This window comes from Diplotaxodon limnothrissa, linkage group LG6 (assembly GCF_057381915.1).
Source record: "Diplotaxodon limnothrissa isolate DT_005_m linkage group LG6, D_limnothrissa_male_GT1.1, whole genome shotgun sequence".
Classification (NCBI taxonomy): domain Eukaryota; kingdom Metazoa; phylum Chordata; class Actinopteri; order Cichliformes; family Cichlidae; genus Diplotaxodon; species Diplotaxodon limnothrissa.
Genome location: NC_140601.1, coordinates 12292589 through 12317936, shown reverse-complemented (window position 1 = coordinate 12317936; position 25348 = coordinate 12292589). Strand labels below are relative to the sequence as shown.

At 41.0% G+C, this 25348-nt stretch overlaps 1 protein-coding gene across 1 annotated transcript; it reads left to right on the top strand.

The window, feature by feature from the left end:
- The first annotated feature begins 1390 nt into the window (after window positions 1-1390).
- On the top strand, window positions 1391-20262 carry LOC146630205 (MICAL-like protein 2). Its single transcript, XM_085355662.1, has 16 exons — window positions 1391-1714; window positions 2809-2857; window positions 6077-6218; window positions 6300-6487; window positions 6768-6892; window positions 8760-9455; window positions 9572-9780; window positions 10394-10460; window positions 10977-11098; window positions 11242-11300; window positions 11409-11532; window positions 11655-11757; window positions 17420-17493; window positions 17612-17726; window positions 18223-18269; window positions 19774-20262. The coding sequence occupies exons 1-16, from the start codon at window positions 1572-1574 to the stop codon at window positions 19863-19865; spliced, it is 2355 nt and encodes a 784-aa protein (XP_085211788.1). The 5' UTR covers window positions 1391-1571; the 3' UTR covers window positions 19866-20262.
- Window positions 20263-25348: the final 5086 nt, after the last annotated feature.

Here is a 25348-nt window from a genome sequence, read left to right as displayed (position 1 = left end):
AGGAAGGGCATTCAGTGTAAAATCTATGCCAAATCCAAACATGTGGATCCATCCATCCACAGTGGTGACCCTTTAGACAGCAGTGGAAAGTACCTTTAATACCAGCAGATACAGGTTATACTGTTTTTGTTTTTAACAGAAACTTGTATCTTATGATCAGGTATTGCTGCCTCTATCATTTTTTCTCTGCATCTAATTTAACTGAATTCTTTTAAGAAGCCTGGCAGAAAGGTGGGTGAAAATGGATCCTTGCACGTTTGAATGAGTAAACCCGGCCCTCTGTTCTTTTGTCTTACCCTGCTGGATTTTGCAGGTGTCAGGTAACTCAGTGAAGAGACTACACCCCTCTCCTTCAACACACCCAGCAGACAGAACAAGACCGGGCAAGCTGACTTACACAAGAATAAGCCACACCTAGCTTTCACTCTTTATCCCCTTATAACTAAAATAGCTCATTACAGACATTAGGTACATACTGGGGCATGTGTTCCTGTTGTTAGGTGGGATGTGGGTACTTATAGATTTTTGTTTGTTAAGCTCAGGGTGGAAATCCTTCAAATAGCTGCAAGTCCCCAGTAATGTTTCTGGGTATCTGTGGGAGTCTAATGACCTGAGGTCACATTTATATTACATACTTAACACACGCAAAATTACACATGATGGTTTTCTCTTTGTGGTTTCTACGTCTTCTCTGGAACAGCACTTAGGGAAGTAAGTAGAGGGCTACTTTTCTCTTTGTATAAATTTGGATTTATGACTTGGCTTTATAGCAGACAGGCAAACACAGACAGATGCAATAGATGTGGGTGAATTAAACTAAATGTTGATATCGGATCGATACTTTACGGTCAGTATGTAGCCTACTGAATTGTAATAAAATATTGTTTTTAAACTCACAAAATATACCTCAAATATGCACTATGAAAAATGTCTGAATATAATAACCTTTTATTGTTGACTGTCACATCTGTTTTATTCATAGCCTACAACACATTTAAAATACAGAACCCGACCAAGTGCTTTAAAATTTACATTCCAGCTCTCCAAAAAAACAAATTTCAAAATATATGAAAAGCTGAAAGGTGTGTTTTGTTGTGTTAACTAATTATTGTGGAAAATAAAAATGCCAGTGGTCATTAAAATCTGTTCAAAATTTGCAAATTGATGATTCATCTCATGTTTGTAGGTTACAATTATCGGTATTGGTATCGGTACACTGGCCCTGTATTTGCTTGGTATCGGATCCCAGAATCTGCGGTGTCACTTGGCAGATGAACACAAAGAGTTAAAGGACAAACTCCACCCACACCATCGCGTCATCGTCGACCTCTCGCAGGTGTCACGTCCAGGTTCTTTCCACTTAACTCAGAGTCAGTGAGGTGATTCACACAAACGCAAAAAGACTTGCCTTCCCAGCTTCCCGGATAAGGCGTCAGTCTGGGCTTCTGTGGAAAGTTTCTAAAGTTTTACTTGTTGGACGCTGAGGAGCGAAGAAAGGAGGGAGCTCTGTGAGCGCTTCCAGAGGCACTGCTGCGCTCTTCACACGGATCAGTCCGGCTCCGAGCTCCGGGATGGCGGCCGTGAAGGCTCTGCAGCAGTGGTGCCGGATCCAGTGTGAGGGCTACCGGGATGTCTCCATCACCAACATGACCACGTCCTTCAGGGACGGACTGGCTTTCTGCGCCCTCATCCACAAACACAGACCCGATCTCATGTGAGTACACCTGGAACAGGACCGGAGAACGAAAGCAGGAAATAAGTGAAACTTATTGGCTGCACTCCTGACTTGTCTGTTGACAACACAAAACTATTTTCATGGAAGATTGAAGTCAGTGATTTTGCTTCCGAGTTTAATGGCAGAGTTTCGCTTTTTCTCCTTCTCTTTGTGTTATTTTGTCAGACACAAATCTGAACATTTGCTGATCTGTAGGAAGCAGGAGACGAAGCTGAGCTGTGACCCAAAGAGCGTTGCAGAGACGGTCACTTATGGTTTTCTGGGGGGTGATTTCAAGATAGCACTATTACATATCTGCACTCGATTTCAATGCTCAGCATGTCTGCGTAATGGAATTGGGCATTTTACAAATCCCTGTGACTGCTGCTGGCCACATGTGTCGTGTCCAACTTTGTGATGATCTGTCCTCAGAAACGGTCCCATTTTAAACTATGTGCCCTTGATAAGTTCAATTCGAGTCGCAACAGAAACTAAGTTTTGTAATGTCATCATCACAATTGGACAATGAGCTACATTATTATGTCTACGTTTAGAGTTAGTTGTACTTTTCCAGTACCTACTATAAAAATCTGAGGACTTGCACTCTTCACTGCATAAGATTTGCAAGATTGATGCCCAAGCCTCTAAGCAGTATTTTCTCATCATCTTTAACTGACTCCTGGCCAGTCACTCTCGCAGAGATGCCTGCTTTTGTTTCAGCAAGGCCATTTGACAGAAAAGACACAGCTGCTGTAATCGCCTCATTCCAGTATTTATGGCGAGCCAAAGCAGAGCGAAGGCGCTTGCCATGTTTACATGAGCCGCAGCAGTAAACAGTGGCTGAAGGCTCAGTTTCAGCGTGCTCAGTCGTGACCGTGTGATTAATGCAGGATGAACCTCATGTTAGTTTCAGATCTTCAGCGTGGGATCAGTGAGGCAGGTGTCACGCTGCTGTTGTGATGTATGCAGAAGTGAGTCAGCAATGCATGACTGCATAACACATGTTAGTCTGCGCTGCTTCAAAACTGAAGACTGCAGGAGGGAAGTTGATTTATGTGTTTTGTAACTTCTGGGTTTTTCCTGCTCTGTTGCAGCAAATTTGATTCGCTGAAGAAGGACGATGTCTATGAGAACAACAAGCTGGTAAGACACGTTTCCATTCTGGATGCTCACACTTAACTTTTTTTTTTTTTTTTTTTTTACAAACTGATTTCCTGAATCCAACAAAGGCTCCCTTAACCCTCCCCCTTTTTTTTATTTTGTTCTTGAATATGACAATGCCAGCTTAAGACTGAAGCATGTCAGCAGCTATTTGATGGATTGAAATGAACTTTTAATATGAACATTCCTGTTTTGGAAATAATGAATCCCTCAGCCATGGCTACTTTGTAACTGACCACACAAGCTTGCATTGTCCTCAGTTTCTCAATCAGACCCAGCCCTCATTCGTCACATCTAGTTTTATAAAAATCCAAGATGGTGAAGGTCAGAATATCCCCACCAACTGGTGACTGCATGCACTGTTTATACAGAGTCTATGGTTCTGCATTGCCATCCTGTAGACTCTTAGTATTGTTAGCAAAAATTATAGAGTTTATTGATTTATTTAAATAATTAAAGTAAAGCTGATGGACAAAAATCACCACCCTAGTTATCATTTATGATGCGAGTTAATAAATCAGTCTGTTTTTTGAAAACCAGTTTGCTCTGAATGTAACCTGTTCCAGTCCCAGCCCAGAAAACTATAAATACGTCCTCAGTTACAGGAGCAGGACGCAGAAGGGCTATTTTCCAACCACTGTCAAGTCACTAAATAAATCATGACTTGTTCCTTTATTTACTTTTGTTTTTATTCCATTGCCAGACAGATGCTCTTATTTTTGCCTTTGCACATATCTAAAATATGGTGATGCCATGTGACAATAAATCTGAATCTAAGTCTCAATCATAGACTGTATATAAAAGATGACATCATCCAAGGCAGCCATGTCATCATTTAAAAAAATAAATCCTTAGCTGTATCCACAAACTGTAAATAAAAGATGGACACAGCCACTTTGGCTAATGAGTTTAAGCTAGTTTTTGTTGAAGCTGTTTTCGTGGTGTGTGGTGCTGTTTGCTCACCTGATGTTAACTTGTACATCCCATTTATGAGTGAATTCAGTCAACGTAACTATTGATTTCTTTTTTACCTGCGTGTTAGTTTTCCAAATACTTTCAGCGACATCTGCTGATCCTTATCAGTGGATGGGGTTTTTGGCAAAATAAAAGTAACTCTGCCATCTGTGTCATTAGAAAGCACAGGTATATTTGTTATTTAGAAAGGATAGCATGACTCTCTCTTTTGTGAGAATGTCCTGGCCAAGACAGACAGCAGAAAACCAAAACAAAACCAGTCTCTGTGGGATGAAGAGTAAAATATAAAAACAGACACAATTTATAACCTCAAACATCAGTGGAAATTGTCTCGGGCCAAAACACAGGGCCCAGCGCCATCAGACTTAGTTGATTTTCATCCTTCCTCCCTCCAGGAGGAGGAAGCTGCAAATATGAGCGTTCTTTGTCCAAATTCAGTGTGAACATTCAGGAAAGACTGAATGAATAACACTTGGAAATGTAGACAATAACATCCCACGCTCCTTTCTTTTTTGATGAATGTAGGTCAGTAAGAATGAGTGAAGCAAAGCGAGAATAGCTTTTATAATGACACTGATAAGCTAGACCATCTGACCTGAGTATACAACCTCGAATCGTGGGGGAAAGCTTTAAGGTTTGTAATCGGTCTCAGTGTTTTATGACCCAGCATACATGCAGTATACAGCATACGTGATGCGTGCATATAAATAACATCCAGCACTGGTGTAAAAGTTGAAGCAGCCAGTGTCTGTCTGGGCTCAAAAGACAGATCAGGCTGGACTCTGAAGTAAAAATACAGTTTCATTTTCAGTTCTTTCACCAGTTGTTGAACTGTGATGACTCTCCTCTATAAAAGGAGTCATGAGTTAACTCCACTTCATAGCCCTGGACTTTAACTCTTTTGCCCTGTGACGTCTGCTAGGGAAAACCCTTGTCTCTCTTTTCTGTCATATTTCAGGCCATGTCCAGAACAAAGGTTTGGATCAGAAGTTAGTGAGGATGATCGGCTTACTAGGACTACCCTTGTAAAACCCTGGTACCTATGCAATGGTCTTCAAACCACAGCTTTATTGACGGTGTCAAAGCTCGACATTAAGGGTGCGGGGGGGATAGTTAATGATACATGAAAAGTTCAGTGTTGCTTATCTGACATTGAAGAACATCATCATATTTATATAACCAGCGAGGAAGCAGGTAATCTTCGTGGGGTAAATGAACCATGACCACAGGAGCCACACCTGTGCCCCTGATAGTGTTTGAGATTTACAGCTGAGTGTGCAGCTCCTCTACACAGATGAAGCTCAATACTCCAAGAAAACAGACTTTAAGTTAGTCAGCTTGAGTTTAAGACACAACTTCGGTTTACATCAGCACCGTGGGATCTTGGGTAATTGTGGAAATAACGTTCAGCATGGGCGAGCAGAGAAGTGGTGGCAAAAAGCAGACTGCTTCAATGCGGGCACTTTGCATTCTTCACTTACTTTTTCTTCACAGATTCTTCATTGTTAGACTGAACTCGGGGAGTGCCAAGAGCTCGACATGTCAAAACGCCTGCTCTTTGGGCCAGCAGAGAATAAAGCTAAAGTGCGGGAACTGTTTGACGCTGCTCTGGGTTTCAGCTCAAAGCTGAAACAACATGTTGGGCAATCGAATAAGAAAACACTGTAAGAGATTAACAGGGCACAGCAAAGTAAACAGCATCTGAGTGGCTCTCTTCATTATCTGATTACCGATTAAACAACGACGCTGGTGCTCGTTGGCCTGCCACTGCTTGTTTCTTCCGTGGAATTGCTGGATGTTAGTGTAGTGTGCAAATTCTTGATTTATTTCTCACTAGTGACTCACATAAAGGGTAGAGGGAATAGAATTCAACAAAATCCGGGTTGGTGATTTGTATTTGACGTAGATAGGAACAGTAGAACAATGAAAATGGTTTGTTCACACTATGCAAACATCTCTTCCTCTTTCAAATTAAACTTGTGTTGTCTGCAAACCTCAGAGAATGCATGCATTTTTGAAACAAATGCCCACCTTTATCATCTTTTGCTTTTCTTTGGGACATCTAAAGAACACAATCATGTTTGGTGTCCTTAAAGATCTAGAAAGTCTTTCATAGACATCACACAACGTAAGCTTTTATGATTTATAAGTGCATTGCATTCGTCTAGATTTAAAACCCAAAGTCTTGTTTCTTTTCTCACTGGATAAAACTGGTTTTATCTGCAGGCGTTCAGTGTTGCAGAAGAACAACTGGGAATTCCAGCGCTGCTGGATGCAGAAGACATGGTGGCACTTAAGATTCCTGACCGCCTCAGCATCCTGACTTATGTCTCCCAATACTACAACTACTTCCACGGACGCTCCCCGAGTGAGTATTAAATAAAGTCTTACTGTATCCCTCTCTGTCCATCTGCACACATCTCATCTGTTCATCTGTCTTTGCATACAGTCGGTGGAATGGCGGGTATAAAGCGTCCAGCCGACGGCCCCAGCGATGAGCCGTCAGGGAAGAAGAACCAGGCTGTGACGTCTAAGGTGTTTCCCTCTTCTAAGCCTGCCAGAGAGAACAGCCCTCCCCCATCCTCCAACATCACAAAGCCACTTCCTTCCCCAAATCAAAACAAAACTTCAACACAGGTAAAATTGAATAGTTACTATTACATTTCTAAATTGGGGCGGAAGTCTAAAAGTAATTCATTTACGAAATACTGACCAAGGTTGTGTACGTTCATCCACGTCAACGATGACCAAATAACTACAGACAGGTCACTTGGTCTGTGTCAGCAGATGATTACCATGACGTCAATGTAGTTACTTAAAAAAAAAAAAAAAAAGGCCCACATTGCGTGACATCAGTTAGTTGTAACGGCTGAAGTCCCCTCTTGTCCACACTCTTTTCTCTCTTTCTTTCTTCTAGGAGGTTGTGGTTGGAAAATCTCAGGCAGGCACCCTGAGTAGCACATGTGCATCCTGTCATAAGCACGTTCACCTGGTGCAGCGACATCTAGTGGATGGGAAGCTTTATCACAGGAACTGTGCAAAGTAAGATGATAGGAATGCTAATGTTGGCGCCATTTAGGTCCATTATGTTTATTCCAAGTCTGCCATTAGAACAGGGAAAGACTGATTTGTGTAAGAATGCTAGAGAATTATTATACTTATTTTAGTTTTTCTTATTACCGTATTTCCCGGACTACAAAGCGCACCTGAATATTAGCCGCACAAGCTAAAATCAGGGGAAAATCCTGTTTTGTACATACATTAGCCGCACCTGACTAAAAGCCGCAGGTGTTTCAATGTTGACTTATCATATGTAAGAGAATATGCACAAAGGGAATTGTCAGGAAAGAGATGGCTGTTTGGAGACATCACTTTTATTAATATTTTGAAAAACAAGTTATGGGTACATATTTGCACAACTTTTTAGGTATATGTACAAGTAGCAGTAATTACAAGTACGAAACATGTATTGTGCTTCATAAATGAGTAACAAATGTAGTACATAACAATAACCTACAGCACACTAGATTCGGACTACCTTTTAGGCTCAGGTGCAGTGACAAGAAGAAAAGTCAGTCATTCACCACCATCTTCCTGCGCACTAAAACCACCAAAGTCCTCTTCTCCAGTGTCGGATACGAACAGGCTCAGGGTGGCTTCATCATCCACTCTCCGCTTCTCTCCTTCGTTGTCACTTTCAAAACCAAAGAAATCCTCGTTGTCAGTGTCAGAGTCGAACACCCTCAGAAGGGCCGTGGCGGTGTCCTCCTCTCCATCATGCAGCAGTCCAGCCCTTCGAAATCCGTTGGTGATCGTGGATGTTTTCACACTTTTCCACGCTGTCAGAATCCACCGGTGGAGTTGGGCATAACTTGCTTTTCGCAAGTTTATCGCCGCTCATCATCCACGCCTCCCTCTGAACGCGTAGCGCTACTTTGAAGTTTGTTTTTTGCGCTACTTCGTACGGCACCACGTTGCCTGGCGGACGGACATGTGACCAACATACCACTCTTGAACCCCGATCCTTCCGCCAGGCAACGTAGTGCCGTACAACAGCGGAACAAACAAAACAAATCCTCTTACGATATGACAAAAATCCTGGACAACCCATAGAAAAGCCGCACCTGACTAAAAGCCGCAGGGTTCAAAGCTTGTGCAAAAAGTAGCGGCTTATAGCCCGACAATTACGGTAATTATTGTATTTGTAATGCCTCTATATAACTCAGTTTTTATTTTTTAATCGCTTGTATTAAGAAAAACGGTTAAAACAACTAAAAAATATTCTAGTTTTCCTTTCTCATACAGTTTAACTAGTTTAATAATTGAAAAACACATTTAAATATTTCAGAAGTCTCTTAATCAGATAAATCCATGGATTTTGTTAGCTATTGACTGCTAGCTCTGCCGCTACCTAGTTAAACTTAGCTAGTTTCTTCTTAGCAAAGACTATTTTACTTTTCTCATTAAATAAAAAGCTTAAATTGTTTTATTGTTTGTTCATTTTTTGATATATTGTTTTTTGTTTTTTTTTTACATAGGACCTTAATTTGTCCTGCTTTTTCTATCATGAGGAAAAGAAAAATGAGTAGCTTTAGCAAACTAGCCAGAACACTGTTATTGCTAAATGTAGATTTTTTTTTTTTTTTTTTTTTTGTAAATTGCAAATGTTACACATTTCTATGAATTCAGAATGTTCATTTATTAACATAAAATGTTGAATAGAGTCAAATTGAGCTTAATTTACGTTTTGAACCAATACAGTCTTCCTGTAGCTTGGGTTTGCAGGTTAGCATCATTATAAACGAGGTGTATTGAGGCTAAAATGGCACCAACCGCAGGTTTATGTTCCTAGTTTGTGACTATGTTCCCTGTTGTAACCTGTGTGTGTGTTGTACTTTCTCTCTCACAGGTTGCTGTCATCTGCAAACACAAGCACGCCTCTTCAAGATTTGACCCCAAACTCCTATGTTTCCAAATTCACTCCTCTTAAAGACTCGAGTAAACACAGTACACCTGCTCCTACTTACACATCCTCCAGTCTGAGTCCTTCACGGGTGTCGGAGAAACCCACCACTCCCAAGTCCACTTCTGCGTCCCCAGCCCCCTGGGCTACATCATCTAACTCTTCGGCCAGACCCACAGCTTCACGTGACACTACTACCACTGTGACCCCATCTATCAACACCAGGCCGGCTGAAACTCCTCGACCCTCGGCAACCGCTGCCAAGACACTCCAGTCCAAGCTCAAGTTCTTCCAGGAAGATAACACGGCAAAGGTGGAGGAGAAAAAGACTTCAACCTTCAATGTGGACATAAACAAAGGCCAGAGTATTGGTGGTAAGGCACAACAGGCCACGGCAGGGAAAGCTGTTACTGTGGTCATAAATGTGGGTGGTACTGGAAAAAAAGAGGTAAATGAAAGTTTGGACAAAGGTGGGAATACAGCTAAAACAACTGGCACTGGCTGGAAGGTGAAACAGGAAGACGAGAGTAATAAGTCAAAAGCATCAGCAGCAGCCTTCATCTCCAAAAAACTGTCTGAGGAAAACAACAATAACAACAAAAAGCAATCGTGGGCGACTACAGTACTAAATAAAACTGAGAAGTAAGTAATCTAACTTGAGACTCCCAGAAACATGTGATTACACTTTGTATCCTGCTCTACCCTGACCTCTACTGGTGAAGAGAGGCATTTAAGTTGCATTCTTCACCTCTATTTAGATCTCAACCTAAAGTTGAGACACCAAAGAAGGAGAAAGAGGGAGTTGGAGGGAAGGTGAAGCTGAAAGTGAACCCATCGATCCTGTTTGACCTGCAGTTTGAAGACACCACGAACTCTTCTGAGAGCCCGGGCAGTCAGAGCGGGCTCAAGGCCAAGACTGCAGACAGGGCACCCTCGAAGACGGGCAGTACATTACCCAACACATCAGGTTAAACTTACACACTTTACAAGCAGAGAGTTGATACACAAGGTCTCACACACACTTTTGACACTTAAAGACCTCTGACCTTTACATTTCACATCTGCCTTTCTTCCAAGTTGACCCTGAAATGTGTTCTGTCTTTAAAGAAAGTATTGTTGAGAGAAAGAGAACAAGCTGCCTAGTTAGAAATCTACTATAGTATAATTTTATATACAATAATCTCAAGTTATTTACAAATCAATACATATTATCCATCACCTACTCCTACATTATGTTTGTGTATAAAATATGATTTCCTTATATATAAATGCTGCCCAGAGAGTGAGCTGCCTTGGTTTGTACTCCCACAGTGCTTCTTATTAATAATTTTATTAATACTGTGTCTCTAATCTGCTGCTTATATGCTTATTTGGGAGCTACTTTGGGTGTAATATCATCCTTGGCTTTTGTGCATTTGCTGTCATTGTTGTAAAAATGCCATTTAACAAATGGCATTTACAACCAAACAACAGAACTAGGAACTGACATTGACTAGTGGATGTCTAATGAGGGAACTGAACTGGTTTCAATTGTTTTTTTTTTGTTGTTGTTTTTTTGTTGTTGTTTTTTTTCCCCGCAGCAGTGAAGGAGACTGAGACTCCTGCAGACTGGAGGTCGAAGCTCAAGCCCGTCTCCAAAGAAACCAAGTAAGACTTGTTTGATTGATTTAATTGATTCTTACTTCTTATGCTTCTCGTTGAGTCCTTTTCCTTATTGACTCGTGCTCCTGATAACAGCAGGGAGTGTATGTACGTGGGTGGCCTCTCAGCATATCGACATCGTGAGGCATTAACTGTATGAGCCCCCCCCCCCCCCTCCTGATGTCCTGTCCATCCATCCATCGTGTGATCCAGTCTTTCATCCGTCTCACCAAACATTCCTCCCACAGGAAGCCTGTACCTGCTGCTCCTCCAAATGTCTCGGCCATCATTTGTAGTCAGAGCTTTCAGTCTCTCCTCTTCCGCCACATGCATGCGAGCCCCAAATGGTGTCGGGACTGAGTCGAGTCCTCCGTGGTGCAACATATGCTCAGTGCTTGGAGTTCCTTTTCCACGAATGACCTTTCCTCTCGCTCTCATGAATCAAAACTGTAGCAAGACGGGGAAAGAGTCTAGTCGTAGGTTAATCGAATCCTCTCCATTTGTCCCTCTTCCCGCCCACAGGCCTGCTGGCCCTTCCACTAAACCAGGGTCTAATGAGGCTCCGAAGACCTCAGAGATTTCTGCGAGGCCTTCCTCTCAGTTTCCCAGCCTGAGTATTTCTGTCACTCCACCGAGATCAAAGGGTAAGAGCGTGGTCATAACCAAACATTTACAGGAAGAAGCCTTCCTAACAGTTTACTGTGAGTCGTGCCTTTCTAATTTTTATCCGTTCTTAGCTTTGTTGGTTGATTTATTCTCTGCTTTTTATCTCCACCTTTTTTTTTAGGATTACAGGAGGGTCTGAAAGGGCAAACAAAGAATGGCACCAAGTCAGAGACAAAGAAGGTAGTGGGTCTCTGAAAATAAGTTTGCCGTAGCTTTTTTTTTTTTTTTTTTTTTTTTAAATGAGCATGTCATTCATGCACTTTTCTCTGCATCTGTTTGCGTCTGTAGATGAAGCCAGACTACATTCCCAAAGAGGACATCACGAAGGAGCTTGAGGAGATTGAACAGAATTTAAACGAGCTGGAAAAGAGGGGAGTCGATCTGGAGGTGAAGCTGCGCAAATGCGAAGAAGGTGGGATGCACGCGCCAGCTGTGTGTTTTGTGAAGGCTTTTCAGTCAGGACGTGCTGTGAATGTAAGAGAAATCTTAATGTATGTGTCTGGGATTAACTGTGTGCTCTGTGTTCCTCGTCAGAGGGTGACGATGACACTCTCACGGACGAGCTCATGGTTGAGTGGTTTGGTCTGATCAGGAACAAACAGTTGGCCATGCGTCGGGAGTCTGAACTGGTCTACATGTGAGTAGACACACACACACACACACACACACTCTCACTCAGGAAGGGGGCATGCCACTATTTAGCGATTAGTGAAACAGACTTGTGGCCAGAAGGTTGACAGTGTGAATTCCCAGTGTCCTCCCTCCTCCGAGTCACTGCAGGGTGTCCTGGAACTAAGCAGCTAACCTGCCTCACCCCTTCCACCCCCACCAACCCCCGACTGTCTGCAGTGTCCACACAAGTGTGAAGCACGACGCTGCTGAACACAACAGCGACAATTCCACTGAAAATACTAATTTGATAAATAAATGGTAAAGACGGATATAACACTGACTTGTAGCTATAAAGCATTTCCAGACATTTTATTAGGTACACCTTGTCCGTAATGGGTTGGACCACTTAATCCACTGTACTGGATTAAGATCCTGTGACTGCGGAGGCCGTTTGAGTATAGTGAACTCGTCATGTTCAAGAAACAAGTTTTAGGTGGTTTGAATTCTGTGACATGGTGTGTTATCCTGCTGACACTGGTTATAAAGGGATTGACATGGTCAGTAACAATCAGTAAGATGGGCTGTGGTGTCTACACAGTGCTCAATTGGTACTACTTCCACCATCAGCCTGAACTGTTGAGACAAGGAAGGATGGATATGAGGTGCCGTAAGGGACATTATTACTGAAACGCTCTCACACACACAACTGAAACGCTCTCACACACACAACTGAAACGCTCTCACACACACTACTGAAACGCTCTCACACACACTACTGAAACGCTCTCACACACACTACTGAAACGCTCTCACACACACTACTGAAACGCTCTCACACACACTACTGAAACGCTCTCACACACACAACTGAAATTTTAGCTCTCACACACACAACTGAAATTTTAGCTCTCACACACACAACTGAAATTTTAGCTCTCACACACACAACTGAAATTTTAGCTCTCACACACACAACTGAAATTTTAGCTCTCACACACACAACTGAAATTTTAGCTCTCACACACACTACTGAAACGCTCTCACACACACCACTGAAACGCTCTCACACACACCACTGAAATTTTAGCTCTCACGCACACTACTGAAACGCTCTCACACACACCACTGAAACCAGAGGCATTTCTGCTGAACAGGAAGTTGTTTCCTGACAAGGAAACTGATGGAAAAAGTGGTATATTTCAAAACACTACAAGGATTTCTACTCAGCAACCTGCTAGTACAGCAGTCCCCAACCTTTTTTGCGCCACGTAAACAATATAAAAAATAAAAAAACGATAAATATCATGAAAACCATAAATAGAAATGTGTTCGAATTTTTGTGGAGGAATAAAACCCATTACATAGAAAGATCTCAGCTTGTGAAGGGATACAATAAAGGTGGTATCAAAACTCCAGAATTGGAATTTATGGTTGGCACCCTTAGAATTAAATGGTTAAAATCTTGTCTGTCACAGCCAGACTCTACTTAGCTCCACATCCCATGATTCTTGTTTAATAAAATAGTATACAGGATTAGACTTTATTTTGAAATGTGATTTTTGCGGCAAATAAAATCCCCATAAAGATATCAAACTTTCCAAAACAGACGTTACATTTTTGGGAAAATGAGATTTACCCACAACTTCTCCCCATAATTCAACCTTATGGAATAATAGGGTAATAACACTTAATCAAAAATCAATTTTCAAGAGTGACTGGTTTGAACAAAAATATTATATTCATAACAGATTTGTTGGATGATAACTGTGTCATTCTAAGTTACACAGACTTTTCAGAAAAATATTGTCTAAACTGTTCTCAAAGAGAATATAACAAATTTTGTGAACTGGTCCCACTGCCTCTGCTTCATTTGATTAAAATTTTTATGATATACAATAATTTCTCATCAGTGCTCCCAAATTTATTGCTAGGGCAATGTCAGCTGTTTGATAAAAATGCAATAAGAAATTTGTTAGTAGTTTCTTCAAAGACAAAATATTTCATAGTTACAACAGAATGGTTACATGGCATGGTTCTAATTTAGTTATTTCATATACACTGGATAAAGCATACTAAAAATTTATGAAATAGCCTATTCTACCTAAAGTTAAAGAAACACACTTTAAACAAAACTAATACTGTGGCAGAATTTCTAAAAAAAGAGATTTGGCTTTGAGGTGGATCAGTGTTCTTTTTGTACTGATGAAAATGAAACCCTAGAACATCTTTTTTTTCCCTATGCCCTATCACACAATGTATTTGGTGCAACTTAAAAAATTGGATTTCCCTAAATATTAATGATGTGCCACTGTTTGAATTACATCATAATTTTTTTTATATGGATCATCTAGCATTGGATGTCTCAGACATTATTAACATCATCATACTTGTTGAGTATTGCAGCATCGACAGCGATCAACTCGAAGGAAAATGACGACGGAGGCAAAAATGTCCTTAATATTTTTGGGAACTTTATTCCTGATCAACATGCGGCAAAACTTTTCTCATGGGTGCCATTTTCGTTGTGGTATACTTATTTTTTATTTTTTTTCTTAGGGGCGTGATGACGCAGCATCCGTGCTCTTACAATGAAACAGTGCCTCCTTGTGGTGGCAACTAAAATACTGTCTCTGTTAAACCACAGTAACCATAATGCAGTTAAACACTGTACAACATGAGTACACACAATGAATATCTTAACAATACTTTTGAGTAAATATCATATCCATTGTGCTAAATGGAGGAACGCTAAGCCTTCTCTCCCTGGTTTTATTGATGATTTTAAGATATTTTTCTTTGCTAAAAAAAAGACAAAAAGCACATATGCCAAAAAAATAACCAGGATAATGCACGTCTCCCGCTATTCTAAATTTTGACTTATGCTGAGGCTAATATATTGTTAAGTAATGCAGCTGTCTCACTAAGGTCCAGAATCGATTTGTTCCACGATTCGATTCAATTCAATTCGATTTGATTATGGGGAATTTTGACAGTCAGAAATATTATAATTCAGATCAGTACATTTACATATTTTTGTATTTAAAAAAAGGAAGCTGACACACGCAAGACTTTATCAAAGGTGTGAGCATCACAGCAGATGCCTTTGTGTCAAAGTAGCTGAAGATAAAGCACATAAAAACATGAAGGTGGTTTTCCTGGCCTGGGATTTTATAAAAAATATTCTGCAGTACATCAAAAACGAAAGAAAACCATTAACATATGAACGTTACCTCTGACGTTACAGCGGTTTTATTAGAGACACGGCTAACGTTTTGCATTTTGCATAATTTTAAAAAGTTTAAATTTATTCAGTATTGAACGGCAGAAATTAGGTTTTCTTTTCGGAAGTATGTAAAATGAAAAAAAAAAAAAACAGCGGCCGACTGCGCTGTAAACAACAGTAGACTTGTGCATAACAAGCAAGCGAATAATACAGAAAACAGATTTTTAGACGGGAAACTGTTCTTGAAGTACAGAGAGAGAGAAAGAGAGAGAGAGGGCTGTGCATGACGTGCGATTTTATCGTGGTGGAAGCAAAACAGTGAGGGAATTCATGACGATGTTTATGTGAAGCGCAGTTTGGATCTTCTTTTGCTGCTGGTTCAGTCAATATTGTTTGGAGAGAGATAAAACTAACAGCTTTAGAATCCGCGCAAAAACGGCGTGAAAACAAAGCGCGGACCTGCCGACAGATCAGAGTCAGCGAGCTGTTGGCTTTCAGCCCCGACCGTGTCCGTGCTGTCGGGTGAGAGAAAGGCGACATCTCACTGATTCTGATCCGCGGGTCCGCGCTGTGTGTTTACGTCTTTGTGCAGAAGCCGTGTACCTGCTCTCATTTACTGTCTTAGCTGTTTGGTGGTTGTTGAAATTTTGTGAGGTTTCACCAGAGATTCTGGCATTTCGGGTAAAATAAATTTATATTAAAAAATCGATTCAGGATTTTAATGAATCGATTTCACGTTATCCAAGCCAGAATCGATTTTAATCAATAAATCGATTATAAAAACCCACCCCTAACTAACAGGTTGCTGAGTAGACATCTGTGTAGTGGTTTGTTTGAAATCTAACACTTTTTCCTTCAGTTTCCTTGTCAAGAATTAACTTCCTGTTTAACTGAAATGCCTTCCTGTTCAACTGAAATGCCTTCCTGTTCAACTGAAATGCCTTCCTGTTCAACTGAAATGCCTTCCTGTTCAACTGAAATGCCTTCCTGTTCAACTGAAATGCCTTCCTGTTCAACTGAAATGCCTTCCTGTTCAACTGAAACGCCTTCCTGTTCAACTGAAACGCCTTCCTGTTTAACTGAAATGCCTTGGTTTTTCAGTAGTGTGTGTGAGAGCGTTTCAGTTGTGTGTGTGTGAGAGCGTTTCAGTTGTGTGTGTGTGTGTGAGAGCGTTTCAGTTGTGTGTGTGTGTGTGTGAGAGCGTTTCAGTTGTGTGTGTGTGTGTGTGAGCGTTTCAGTAGTGTGTGTGAGCGTTTCAGTTGTGTGTGTGTGTGTGAGAGCGTTTCAGTAATAATGTCCCTTACGGCACCTCATAGATGGATCCATGCTTTCATGTCGTGTACCCCAAATTCTGACCCTACTCAGGGCTCGCAAAATCGCTAGCCCGACGACCCGGAGCTAGCAATATCTCCGGTCGGGTGACCAAAATCTATCTCAGCCCTGCCCGTTGGGTTATTATATAGCCCGACGGGCGGGGCTGAGATAGATTTTGGTCGCCCGACCGGAGATATTGCTAGCTCCGGGTCGTCGGGCTAGCGATTTTGCGAGCCCTGCTACTGTCTGTCTCAGCAGAAAGTGAGACTCAAGCCAGGCGACATCTTCTATTGTCCAGTTTTGGTGAGCCTGAGTGAACCGTAGCCTCAGTTTTCTGATCTTAGGTCACATGATCGGCACCCAGTATGGTCTTCTGTAGCCCATCAGTGTCAAGGTTCTCTGTGTTGTGCATTCAACGATCATCATACCTCGGTATGTAACAAGTGGTTATTTGTTGCCTTCCTAATGGCACGAAGCAGTCTGGCCCTTCTCCTCTGACCTCTTCTCCCAGAGAACTGCCGCTCACTGGATATGTTCTCCTTCTCTCTCATTCTCGTGAACTTGAACTTCAGCAGGTAGTTTTTTCCATACCTAACTCCATTCAGTTGCTATCACGTGATTGACTATTTGCATTAGCGACCAGATGAACAGGTGTACCTAATGAATATGTACATAGTACAGTATACCCTTGTCAGCCACTTCATTGGGTACACCTATATTTTTAACAGAGTGGAAACTTATTCTTAAAGCTTTTGTGTCAATATGTCAACAGCTAAGGAAACAAGAACTGAGAATCTCAGGGGGAGGTGGAGGCCAAAACAGAGCTGTTGGGAGTCTGAATGTCAGATTTACATTTGTCAGGTGGCGCGAGAAGACTTACACACCTGCTGGATGCGTAAACATGCATCTGTTGCCAAATGATGTTTGAAAAATTCTGACTAAGATACAGAATTATCCCAAGAACTACCAAATATGGAGAGGATGACGCAGTGTTTTTCTAAAAACGTTGAAAGTTTCAGATGTGTCGACAATAACACGCGAGGTCTCTGTGAATGTGTTTAAGGTGGACCATCTTAACCTGCTCTCTAAAGGATATACTCTTTAATAAAGCCGTGAATTAGGTGTCATCTCTATTTTCAAACATGTGCAGTGGAAGAACCCAGGAGCTGGAGGAAGAGCAGCCCACTGTTGAGCAAGAGCTCAGGAGGCTGATGGAAAAACCAGGTGAGGTTTAGGGATGAAACTGAGCAGAGTGCACAACAGGGGGAAAAGGAAAACCGACCGCTGATCTGAGCATGAAATGTGTGTGTGTGTGTGTGTGTGTGTGTGTGTGTGTGTGCAGAACATCTGAAAACATCCTGGGACAGGAAGAAAGAACAGGAGCTGATGAAGAAACTGGTGGCGATTGTCAACGATAGAAACGCTATCGTGGATGGTCTGGATGAGGACAGACTCAGGTGTGTGCAGAGTGTGTGTGTGTGTGTGTGTGTGTGTGTGTGTAAAAAGTTTGGATTTGATAATGTTTAACTCCAAACAGAGTTAACTGCTTAAAACTCAAAGATATTAAAAGCATCGCACGAGATGACTGACTATACTTCTTATCCTGTGTCACTTCTGTGACTGTAATCTATCAGCAAATCAACCATGTAGCAAATGCATTACAAATATAACAGTTTTAGTTGTTTATTGAGGAAAATGTCTTGTATTTATTATTTACTTTGTCTTAAATGTAGCAAATCGGCTTAAGCTTGTTCATCAGTACTTTTGAAACAGCTTAACTAGAGAAAAAAAACAACTTGAACGTCGGCCCTCTGGGACACTTTTTGGCTTATTTTGACATTTTGTGGACTAAGTACGACGTAATGAAACTGATTATTTAAATTGCTCTAAGTGTAGCGTTCAGTTGCTGACTAACCTGTCTGTCTTCTGTGTGTTTCTGCTTCATCTTCTCAGGGAGGAAGAGGAGGACGAGCAGCTAAACAAGATGATGCTGGATTTCAGTGAGTGCCCGCACCACCTCCACAGCCCCCCCCCCCCACACACCCTGTTCATTAGTTATCATAACCTCAGTGTCACTGCAACTTGGTTGGCTTATAAATTATCCAATTGAGGATTTCCATCATGGACACCTCTAATTGAAGTAGATAGAATTCTGTGTGTGTGGGGACTCGTGGTGCATTTTTCATTTTTTTTTTTTTTTTTTTTTTTTTAAGGGTGCGCCTGGGCAATGTTTTTATCTCGTTTGATCTACTGACTGCTAATGGAAAAAGCATCAAACAAAATGCTCCCCCCTCTCTTTTTGTCAGCAGCGTCCCTATTAGACAAATGGATAATGCAGCTGCTTAATTTGACCCTCTGATAGAGCAGCGTTGGATCCGGCTTCATTTGCAATTCATGACCGGCAAAGCAAGGCTGAAAATTGAGGAGATTTATTGAACTTCAGTGAAAGGTCATTACATTGCAGCGAGCGAACGCCGACCGTGGGCTAAAGACTAGCCATTTCAGTTTTAATGTATTCATAAAGTTAATGCCAAAGTTTCACAATTCGTTCTCACTCAGAGTGCAGTTGTGTGTCCGTTTACACACACACGTGCCGTGTCCCATGCGGTGGAGATGTGGAAAATCACCTGCTTTCCACTGGATGGCAGGCGTCAGGACATCCGTAGTGGTGACTAAGTCAGACTTTTGTGTCTGCAAGATGGCTGCAAATGTGGGGCTTTCTGAATCACGGTGCAATATTAAAGACCCTTAAATGGGCTCATGAAAGGAGCTGTTTAATTATGTATACAAAATAAAGCCCACTTAATAATACAGTGACATTTTAACATTTTTATCTGTCCCCCAATACTTAGTCACTCACAAACAGCTCCTACATGCTGTTTCATCCTTTAAAATCATTTTAGCCAAACTACATTGGACTTTCTAAATAAATGCTCAGAAGGATTAAAGTTGCTTTTCGGGGATATTAAACGATTTCCTTTTTTCAAAAACACATTTACAATTCGCCATCTTGTGGGTGGCTCAGTCGCCTGAATCATGACTACTACTGTGTGAACAGGATGTCTGTCGATGCTGATGATGCTCAGACTCTAAATCTCTTCAAGAATCAGGTCATAGTGCAGCTCTGTGCCTTTAGCCTATCGGGATATTTTACTTATATTAATTATTGGCAACAACCCTCTTAGTTTACCCCCCATTTTGAACAAGTTGTTTTAACTCTTCTTCCTATTGAGGCAACTTTCTGCTGATTGACTGTCCCTTGCAAACAGAAGGTCTGGACAGAAAGTGGGTGGGGCTCCTGCACCTACATTGAGAGCAAATAAAGCCAGTGACACTGAAACATGAACACAGTTTGTCTCACAGGATTGTTTGAAAACATGAAAATTCACCATCATGACAGTGTGTTCTTAATGCAATGTAATAACTGTTTTGTTTTGTTTTTTTTTCTTTATAAAGTAAGAATTTGAATGATGTCTCTCTCTCGCTCTCGCTTTGATCACACAGACATTAAGAAGGAAAAGGAAAAACCAAAGAAGGAAAAGTCAAAGTCTCCGATGTCCAAACTGTTCAGCTGGGGAAACAAGAAGGAAGCGTGATACTCTGCAAAGCCCTGCTGTTGTTGCTGTTTTCTTTCAGTCTTCCTTTGATGTTTGCGCTGCTTAACGTCAGTGTGCTCAGCCTGTGATTTGCGGGATAACACGGATGCTGCGTGCGTTTGAGTGTACAGCATGTGCGAGCATGTGCAATCTGTCGTTCTCGGCACTTGTTGAAAGATGCCCTTCCCTCTGTCAGCTGTGTCACTCAAGATCTGACGCTTCTCCTGCCTTACTCCACTGTACGTACACACACACACACACACACACACACACACACACACACACACACACACACACACACTTACAGCATCGAGGGGTTAATGACTCACTAGTCGTGATGTGATTGGGTTCAATGTTCCAGTTGTTAGTTTTAATCCCCTTCTAGTCTTAATCTGTCTCCTTAATGCTGAGACACACACACTTGCTGTCTGCTTACATCTCGCTGTTTGTGCATCTCATTGACATGTTGCTTGTATACAATAACACTGATACAAGTGGGAGTCAAAGTCCTTCAAACCCATCGTGAAACAAGCCACATCAGCAACGTCGGGGTCGCTGTCTGAGTCTGTTTACTGCATTTGGACAGTGACCACTGTGCTTCTTTAGCTATGTCTTAATGATATCTAATGGCGTTTTCTAGATGAGTGGTTCCCAAAGGGAGGTCATGGGAGTAGGATGTCTGAGTCAGAAAAGACACAGTCACTACAGATAAATATGAAAGCTGTAACGAGGGCTGCTTTTATGGCTCAGTAGAGGGAAAGGATGCGTGTGGTTTGCGTCATGTGACCTGAACGTCTCATAAATACTCAGTCGTTTGCCCGTTTTTATTTGTTTTTGTTTTTATTGAGCGCATGAAATGCATGAAGTGGTCCACATTGGACCTTGATTTGTACATGTTTTAATAGTTCTGAGCCAAACTGACTGTGTACTGTCTGAGTGCCATAAATTGATGTAATTCTGAAGCAACTTTTTAATTGTTTTGTGTGTTATGACCAGATGTTGTATGTTTATGCTCTCATCCCCTTGGTGGCTGTCTGACTATTAAAAGGAGAAACTTGCCTGGGTTTTAAATTAATTGCTGTTTTAAATATTCTTACTTTAATAAAAAGATGGTAAAAATTAACGGGCCGTGTTGGTGTAGTTGGTGAATGCGGTGCACAGTGAAACTCAAGTATTAGTAATAAGCATGCCTGGGTCACCACTATGGCTCACCTGGTTTAGCTGGAAACCCATCCTATACTGAAGGCTGGACCCCTCGCTGTAGGGGCCTGGGTTTGAGTCCACCTCAGACCATTTCCTGCGTGTTGTTCTGCCTCACTTTCATGTCTCCTCTCTGCAGGATCCTATTGAATTGGGGGGGGGGGGGTAATTTATTTAACCAAATAATTTGACTTTATTTTTATTTTTTATAATGTACTGAATCATTTTCATTACCAAAACTAAACAAAGCAAAGTGAAGTGCAGTGTCTCTGTAAAACCACCAGGAGGCAGCATGGGCCTTGTCATGTCACCCTCGCTCTCAGTATGACATCCGTTTCATATCAGTACAGGCACCGATTAAACAGGTTTAAAAGCACATCACAAACACGAGGTTGCAGGTTTATCATTTGTAATAATAATAACAAAAGGCTGTCAGTTTTCTTTAGTTATCTTCATTTTTCTATTTATTTTTAAGAATTCTTAGAAAATTGCAAAGCCAAACAAGTTAATTAATGGAACCAGTTTCATGTCAACGGGTCAGATATTTCTCGCCTCTTTCTAAATTAACTTTTACTGCTTGAACACAACAGAAGCTGCTTAATTTCTGTTGTTCAAATCATACACTTAAAAAGAAAGAAATGCAGATTTCCTGACCATGCATTCTAAGCTGCTGCGGGGTTTATTTTACTCTTTTATATCGCAACAAATAAGACACATATTTCTTGCAGAGGACAAACAAAATGTCCTTTTCATTACCAAGCGGAAACTAGCGTGACTGCAACTCTTTGTGTAGCTGTAGCTATCTAAGGGTTTTGGGGCCTCAGTTTAACCTCCTAGGACCCGAACTCTTCCACAGCATGCATTTTTAATTTCTCTTTGATATTTGGGCATATTGGGGCCCGATGAATGTAAAAACAAAGAATTACCAGATTATTGTTTTCTTTTACCTTATTTTTGTTTTTAAGAAAAATAAGAGCCACATATGAGGATATTCGTTTAAATTTTTGATAGAACAGTAGCAGTATAATGTCCTCGTAAGTGGATATCAGGCTCTTGTAGAGCAAAATTGAATATTTTGGTCTAAATAACCCAAAATGTGATGTCCACATATGTGGACGCCAGGTCCTAGGAGGTTAAATAATAAAAGAAATAGCCATAACTGCCTCCACATCAGCTACAGTATTCAGAATGTGCAGAATCCTCACAAACTTACAGCTTTCCAAAGAGGCCATTGTAGATCCAAAGTACACTGGTGAACACAATGCACAGCATTTGATTTATTTTCCATTTTTCAGATTTTAAGACACACACACACAAATCTTCTGGTCTCAAACTCGTTTTGTATACAAAACAAAGCTCTGAAACACAAGAACAATTTCTCTGCCACAGTTAAAATATCCATTTAAAGGAGTGAAGAGGAGAAGGAAAAAAAATACAATAACAGCAGAAAAGAGCAGGGAAATTGACTTCGAGCTTTCTTGTTTTTTTTTTTTTGGCTTTTTTAAAAGTCTGTTAGTGTGAAAATACAAAACTGTGTAATCTTCCTCTCTCTAAAAGCAGCATCTGTTCCTGTTGTTATGTGTGAAAATGTTTGTTGATTCCTCCCTCAAACCGTGATAAAATGTTCCATCCCTACGCCGCTGTGTGTCTGAATCAATCATGTCTCTGCTTAACTTTGGAACATGTTTATCTTTCGTGATGTGTGGAGGGGAGGGGGGAAAATTTGCCTTTAAGTCGACTCGGCGAGGTTACAGCTGTAACACGGGAGACTTTGAGGTGGCTCATTTACATAACACAGTGGGCCCTCGCGTACTTATTCACGCAGACTTTTTACACAGTTTAGTGAATTTCGGCGAGGCTCGACTCTGCTCTGACATAATGTGACTGAACCATTCACGGCCCCTATCTCTTTAATCCATGTTAAAGTCACATAAAGTCGACGTTAGCGTACATTCAGCCTGTTGGTACTGTTGTGTCACACTCTTTTGTACATTTTTCCTCACTTTTTTGTTAAGATTAAAGAGAAGCTGTGTTTATAATTTGACACACTGTGGACATGCTACTATTTCTCTTAAGTGCTCTGTGACTTAACTCGCTATTGCTCGTGGTGAAGATGTGATTCTGCTTTCAGCTCAACTCAACTTGTCAACATTTTCTTCTACCATGTGTGCATTGTCTTATTTAAAACCCAAGAAGCCTCAGTTTTGGGAGTTGAACTCTCTTAAGTATTATTTGACGCAGCCCTAAAGGACAACTTTCAGCACTGAAAATCCAAACAAATTTAGAAGGAGCTAAAGCTACAAAAGGGAGCCAGTCTCCATTGACTCCAGTGTGAAATTGCTCACCTTTATAGCGTTAAAAAGCATATCTACAACTTGGTACAAAATCGTCTTGGCCTGTGTTAACATATTGCTGACACCTAATCGCTAAACATGCAACGTGAAATTTTCCACCATTTTGAATATGTGAAGGCCCAATTACAAAAACCTGGAGACTTGTCTGCGACCATCGACCAACAACCGGATGCTAGAGGAAAATGTGTATTCCTTGACCATTAAGTGAAAATTTTGTTACGATTACTTTGGTTGCAAGCAGGTTGCTGTGGTCACAGCAATTAGCCCTGAGCATGCCATCTACTCCTTGAATGGCATTGTGTGAAAAGTGGAACGAAAACTGGAAAAAGATTTTTTTGCCTTCAAAGTAAATGTTGCACCTTTTGCTGTGGCAGTGAGGCACAACTTTTACTTTAAAGTTGAATGTTCTCCATTTCTAGTATGTTGCAGTGTTTTTTTTAAGTTTTAATACCACTTTGTGGTTAATTAACAAATGTTTGCAGATACTTGCTAATTAAGTATCAATGTCTTCCATGCAAACTACACGTGACCACATCAATCTGATACTGCAATCATGAGGAATTTTTTTGGTTCAAGAAGACTCATTGCAACTGATTTTACGTAAAGACAGCTAGCTTGCTAACAAGCTAGTTAGCATTAGCTAACAAATTGACACTTAACATTCTTCTGCATAAATTAACTTCTGGCTCCTAAAATGCAACATGGTGGGGGCCAAAACATTACCACTGAAGCTTTGATGTATGGAGTTTAAAACCAGTGGATAACGTCCTGGTTACTATGTCTCTTTTATTGATTACTGTCTATCATAGCACAGCTAAGATGTATCTTCATGATAACCTAACCAATTGTGAGTTAAAACACAATACGCCATTATTTTTTTTTCTTTGATAAACTCTAACACATGATCTATGTATATACAATATATATAAAAATATATGATTTCTTTTGCTCTCCAAAAACCAATATGGCGTAGGCCCCCACAGCTGTATTGTTCAGATCTTACTCTGCTAACGAATCTGCCTTTCTTTCAGCGGGTGTGAATCGATCTGCCCTACAATTGCTTTTGTGAGATCTTAAGATGTGTAATTTCCTCTGTGTATTTATTTTGGTGAACTTCACAAGATTTTTTTTTTTAAAAAGCGGGAGGTCATAAAGCAGACCACACGAGGAACTTAGGGGTGCTCGACCTCACCCTGCTTGCAGTGAAAAAAAAATGCTGTAGATATTTAGATGCTTGGATACGTTTCTTTGTTTTCACACACAGCAGCGCAATATGTTCCGCTCTGGCAAAACGGTGAGAATAAGGTGTAAAAGTGACGACAGATTTAAGAGCGAGACAGATTCTAGCATGTAGGAAGAAGCTGATGTGAATGGAATCTGTAGCAAAATGATTTTTTAGAACTGGTGTGAGGCGTATAAATATAAAGCAGAGCCAAGCGGTTGTGAGTGAACCGTTGCTTCTGATTTGTTTTTGTCATTTCCTTTGTTTTTGTCTGATTCGCCGTCTTCATGTTTCGACAAAGAGCTTATTCTTAGTATAATTGTGTCTTTGTGACAACACTGCTGGAAAAGTGATCATAACCTAGGGACCCCCCCCCCAAGAACCTCTGGATGTCGCCCGTGGAAACCCTTTGCATGTGGTCTCCAACACAAACAGGCGCACATGTACAGTAAAAACTTGCACACAAACTTGGTGGTGATGGTGACAGGAGGGAAAATCATTTCGGGGTTTGGGTTTAGGTCTCCCTCTTTGTGTTTCTCCAAGTGTCTGTGAAAAACCAGCAGGGTAATGATCAGTGTGTGAGTGTTGTGTGTACACATCAGCTCTTCCACGGATGGATACTTATGTTTCTGTGAATGAGTAATGCGAAAGACAGAGAGGATATGTGCTCAATGAATCACAAACACCATCTATCAGGGTAAATATTT

Bases quoted from the DNA above. Each gene is read 5' to 3' on its own strand.
- LOC146630205 (XM_085355662.1), top strand. From the start codon at position 1,572: ATGGCGGCCGTGAAGGCTCTGCAGCAGTGGTGCCGGATCCAGTGTGAG. The intron at 6,893-8,759 runs GTAAGATGATAG...TCTCTCTCACAG, and splicing joins TATCACAGGAACTGTGCAAA to GTTGCTGTCATCTGCAAACA. The intron at 11,099-11,241 runs GTAAGAGCGTGG...CTTTTTTTTTAG, and splicing joins CACTCCACCGAGATCAAAGG to GATTACAGGAGGGTCTGAAA.